The 4,809-nt window shown below is 41.3% G+C and overlaps 1 protein-coding gene across 2 annotated transcripts in view; it reads right to left on the minus strand.

The window, feature by feature from the left end:
• Window positions 1-3,529: 3,529 nt before the first annotated feature.
• Window positions 3,530-4,809, minus strand: part of Nfxl1 (nuclear transcription factor, X-box binding like 1) — a 39,970-nt gene continuing 38,690 nt past the window's right edge. For both annotated transcript variants that reach the window (XM_005359326.3, XM_026785251.1), the window contains exon 23: window positions 3,530-4,333. In XM_005359326.3, coding sequence (XP_005359383.1) covers window positions 4,160-4,333 — 174 coding nt within the window. In that variant the 3' untranslated portion in view covers window positions 3,530-4,159. The remainder of the gene's footprint in view (window positions 4,334-4,809) is intronic.

The following is a 4,809-nucleotide window of genomic DNA, read 5'->3' on the forward strand; positions in this document are numbered from 1 at the left end:
AGCAAGGAGGGCACTGAAGACATTCCACTGCTGAGGTCCCATTGCCACTTGAAGACCAAGATAACTGTTAAATGTTTAGGCAAATAATAACAAGAATAAGAGGATAAAATAAAGGGGCCAAATAAACCTGTTTATTATTTAATTTCAATCAAAATCTTCAAAACTTACTCGGTTTTACTGAAGTAGTCCATCTCCATTAGAGGAGGCTACACAGTCAGTAGACTGTGTGACCTGTCCCTTGAGCATCATTGGGTGGACAAAGGCACAGTTGTCCAACTGGAAGGCAGTGGTAATGGGTATTTTAATTCCGAAATCACATGCAGTCTGGGAAATAGCATATACGTGGTGTATAGTTTAAAACTGACTTCACGTTGTTCCAGCATCAGTGAGAGCCTGCTTCATCACACACCTCCACCATCTGGGAACCCGGAGCCCAGGAGGCACACCTGCCAGCTGCACCTGAGGGCCAGAGACCCTCCCTAGGTCTAGGTGAAGGTACACCCATCCTGACGCCCCACGAGCCTTTCTTTTCCACCTTCTGCCCCCTGGTGGAGGTGTTATGGGATCTACGAAACAGCCTTAGCTAAGTGGAGTCAACATGGTCTCTCCCTTGCCTTTCCATGCTGTGTTCCTAAAAAAGATTGTACTATTAAGGTAAACACGGCCCACACTCGCTTCAAACTGCTCCAGTTACCCTAACAGAACCAGTAATGGAGGTATGCTTTGCTGCTGGGGGAGAGGGGATATAAAAAATGAGGGTGAATACCTGTTTATACTTAGTAAACTTTCATACTGTAAGAAATCAAATGTGTCTTATACTCAAATTATAAAGAGTGCTCACTGTGATTTCTAGTGACCAATTGGAATTATTCTTATAAAAAACATCACATAAGTACTTCAACTTACATTATTTAGAGCTGTGGTTGCTGGCTTGCTAGGCAAGTGCTCTACCACTGAACTTAATCCCTTGCCCCTCAATTCATTTTTAAAAAGTGTCTAATGTCTTAATCTTAATATTCCAAAAAATTAACATTCCTTGTACCATCCTGAAAGTTTTGTTTAGCACTTCAATCATAATTTAAAATAAGTTGCATAAAAAACAGACTAAAGAAACTTAGAGGGATTACTGACAAAACAGCTGTGTGTGCGTTTGTCATAAGAACTTGTGCCTTCCTCATCTTTGACTGAGTCTTATGAACAAACCCTCACAGTAAAAGACCGTCAAAGTTCTGGTGCGCCACTCTGAGACAGGTCTTGCTTTGTAGCCCTCTGGTCTAGAACTCACAACCCTGCTACTACCTCAGCCTCCTGGGTGCTGGTATAATTCTCATGTACCACCATGCCCATTTACCCGTCCTGGAGACTGAGATTTTCCAATGTTTCAATAATTTTGACTATAAAAGGCCTGAGGCTGACAGTCGCCCTTAGCACTGAGCTTATCAAAAAGGGCCATTATTCCCCAGTGCCTTAACTTGGCTTGTCACTCCATTGTCTGCTCAAGTGGACGAAGCCACAACAAATTACACACGAGGCAGGATGGGGAGTACTATTCATTGCACCAGGGACTCAGAAGGCAAAGGACTCTATGGGCATCAATAAAGAACATTGGAGGTGACAAGGGACACTACGTCAAAGGTTTCTTTTTTTTTTTTTGTTTTTAAAGATTTATTATGTATACAGTGTTCTGTCTGTATGTATGCTTGCTGTCCAGAAGAGGGCACCAGATCTCATTACAGATGGCTGTGAGCCACCATGTGGTTGCTGGGAATTGAACTCGGTACCTCTGGAAGAGCAGTCAGTGCTTTTAACCTCTGAGCCATCTCTCCGGCCCAAAGGTGTGTTTCTTGAAGGGAAATAAAGTTCTGGAGATTTGGTGTTCAAATTCTACTTCCGACCAGAAAACATTTTCCTGTGTTTAAAATCCTTAACATTAACAGCCCGAAATCAGCCAGGTGAGGGGGCGCCTTTGATTGCAGCCAGGTGTAGTGACTGCCACACCTTTGGTTCCAGCCAGGTGTAGTGACTGCCACACCTTTGGTTCCAGCCAGGTGTAGTGACTGCCACACCTTTGGTTCCAGCACTCACTCTGATGTGGCAGCAAAAGCAAGGAAAACACAACACACTAGGTAGGTGTTGGAGATGGTTTACACTGCAGTTCCTGGTGACTATCTCTTTGTAGGTGTTGGAGATGGTTTACACTGCAGTTCCTGGTGACTATCTCTTTCCTCCTTTTGCCTCCCACACCATTGCCAGGGTTTTACCAGGAAATGTGGACCAAAGGCAACTCCAGCTCGACCTCAGGTATGCACTTCCTCCTCACATTCCCCCATTCCTCTCAGGAACGTCTGCAGCTTCTCCACTCCAGCCACTGGAGTCCCAGGTAACTAAATCACAATCCCTACACTTGAACCTGGACCGCACCCAACTGTGTCCTCTGCTGCCCAAACTCCACCCCTAAATCCCCCTTACGGTCTGTGTTCCTCACAAACAGTGGCAACTGCAGAAACCCAAACAAGTCTCTTCCTTGCTTAAAACTGCTCGATGCTGTTCACTCTGACTATAGTAAGACCCAAATCCTTAACATGGTCTTTCCCCAACCCAGAACTGGCCTAGATAGAGTACCGCCCCCTCTCAATTTACATTTAACGTAAATTCTCATTTCTCAGCCCTTCTTTCTGATCAAATGAATCAAATTCCAAATTTAGTGACATTATTTACTGCTTTCCCTTCTCATACACTTTCCCCCCAGTTTTCAGACGGGGTCACAGTTCAAACATCAAACTCTCTGAAGGACTTTCTCAACCTGAACTAGACCCCTTCCACCCTTCTATTATTTTCTATACTATTTCTCGTCTTGTTTTGTTTATAAAGATTTATTAGGTGTTTTATGTGTAGTGTGTGTTTTTTCTGCATACACATGAATGCCTGGTGCCTGTGGAAGTTGGAAAAGAGCGTCAGATTCCCATGGGATTGGAGAATGAAGCTGACTGTGAGCTGCCATGTGGGTGCTAGAAATCACCTGAGGGCTCTGCAAGAACAGTGTTCTTAACTTTGAACCATCTCTCCAGCACCATTTATTGTTTTTTAACACCACTTATCACATGAAATCACTCATTTTCTTTGAGTCTACTCTGCTTGCTATCTTATGTAGATTTTACAATCTTTGGAGTGTTATTTAAAATGTACACTATCACTGCTAATAGTACTATTATTGTTCTTTTTCTGCAATATCACTAGAGTTTTAGCCATCAATACTAATTGTCTAAGCTAAAACTAGGAGCTCCTGAGTATTCTAAATAAGAAATATTATTTATTACAAGTTTGGTATGAAAATTTTTAATGGAAATACAAAAATTAAATAGCAAAACTACTTTAAATGACTTACAAATCTATGTATTCTGGTTTACTGATTATTTCTTTATCAGTTTAATTTTATAAAGTTGATTGTTCCCAGCTATAACACATCAAGAACTGCGGCAAAGAGAAATGAAACGGTACATAAAGCTCACAACTCTGTGCTCGGCACATATTGCTCAGAAATCTTAGTTTTCCTTTATTATCATCATCAAAAGATACATACAAGTTTTACCAAACATGCCAACTTCAGTTAAGCTTCTTGCACAAAAAACAGCCCCCTATAAGGAACCTAGTCGGGCATTTCTTTCTATTTTCTGAGGAAAACAGTGTAAAATTTGCTTCAATGACCAATAAAATTCCTCTCTGATAAACTAATGTGGGATCTAATTATAAAGCCTTGTGTTAGAATTTCAGATTCTTTTAAAGAATCACTTCTTTAAAAAAGTACAAAGTACCATGATCGAGAAAAGTACCCAGTAAGTGACCAGAGAAATATCCCCGTTGCTGCGCAGATGGCTCAGTCTTATCTGAAGTCACAAAATGGATGGAGTACTGAACGGAAACCATCAGAAGAGACTGAGAAGTGCGGTGCCAGCAGCTAAGCTCTCTGCTCTGACTTTAGATAGTGTCTCACTGCCTCTGGTCACTAACTCAGACAAAGCTAAACATCTGTCCTAACTATAACCAGACAAGGACACAGAAAAATGTGAACGTGTCACGTTCTACAATTCCCGTTTTCTAATACCTTAAGCTGAACATTCACTTAACTCCAGTCTGAGGTATATTAAAGATGTAAAGATCATTAAGCCACTCCATGGGCAATGTACCACACAAGCACTGCCCCCAAGAGCCCGAACACCGGGAAGAGGTAGGACTTATACTTCTGCCAGAGAGACAGCTCCTCTGCCACTTCATCTCTCCTCCTGTTCTTCTTCCGGCGACCCTTCAGCCTGTTTTCAAAAGCTTCCAGTTCAGCCTAAAGCAAAACAGTTCCGTTTGTATTAAATTCAAAGAATATACTGAATTGTAACTTTCTATTGAAATGAAAATTAAACAATGAGAAATGTTGATAGTAACAGTATAATAAATATATTAATTTGATTTAAACAGAAATAAAGATCCTCTCATCTATTGCTGACTGTATTCAACAAGCGAGTTTAGTTAGGTAAAAAACAGAACTGAGTGCCAATGAAGTGATTCCTTCCGACTGCAAGCCTGTCTTTGATATTAAACTGACTGACATGCCTGACTGAGTCAAAGGACACTAGAATGCAGACAATGGCTTTCTTAATTTAACTACACTTTTTACCTCCAGAGCACCTTACTCAAAATGCAGAGATGCTCCACATGTAATTTTAGAATTTTTATAATGCAGGAAAATAAGAATTAGTGGCTTATATCACAGAAAGCCAACAAGGAATAAAAAGTTGCCTCAAGCCGGGCGGTGGTGGC

Source organism: Microtus ochrogaster, linkage group LG1, assembly GCF_000317375.1.
Source record: "Microtus ochrogaster isolate Prairie Vole_2 linkage group LG1, MicOch1.0, whole genome shotgun sequence".
In the NCBI taxonomy this organism is placed as follows: domain Eukaryota; kingdom Metazoa; phylum Chordata; class Mammalia; order Rodentia; family Cricetidae; genus Microtus; species Microtus ochrogaster.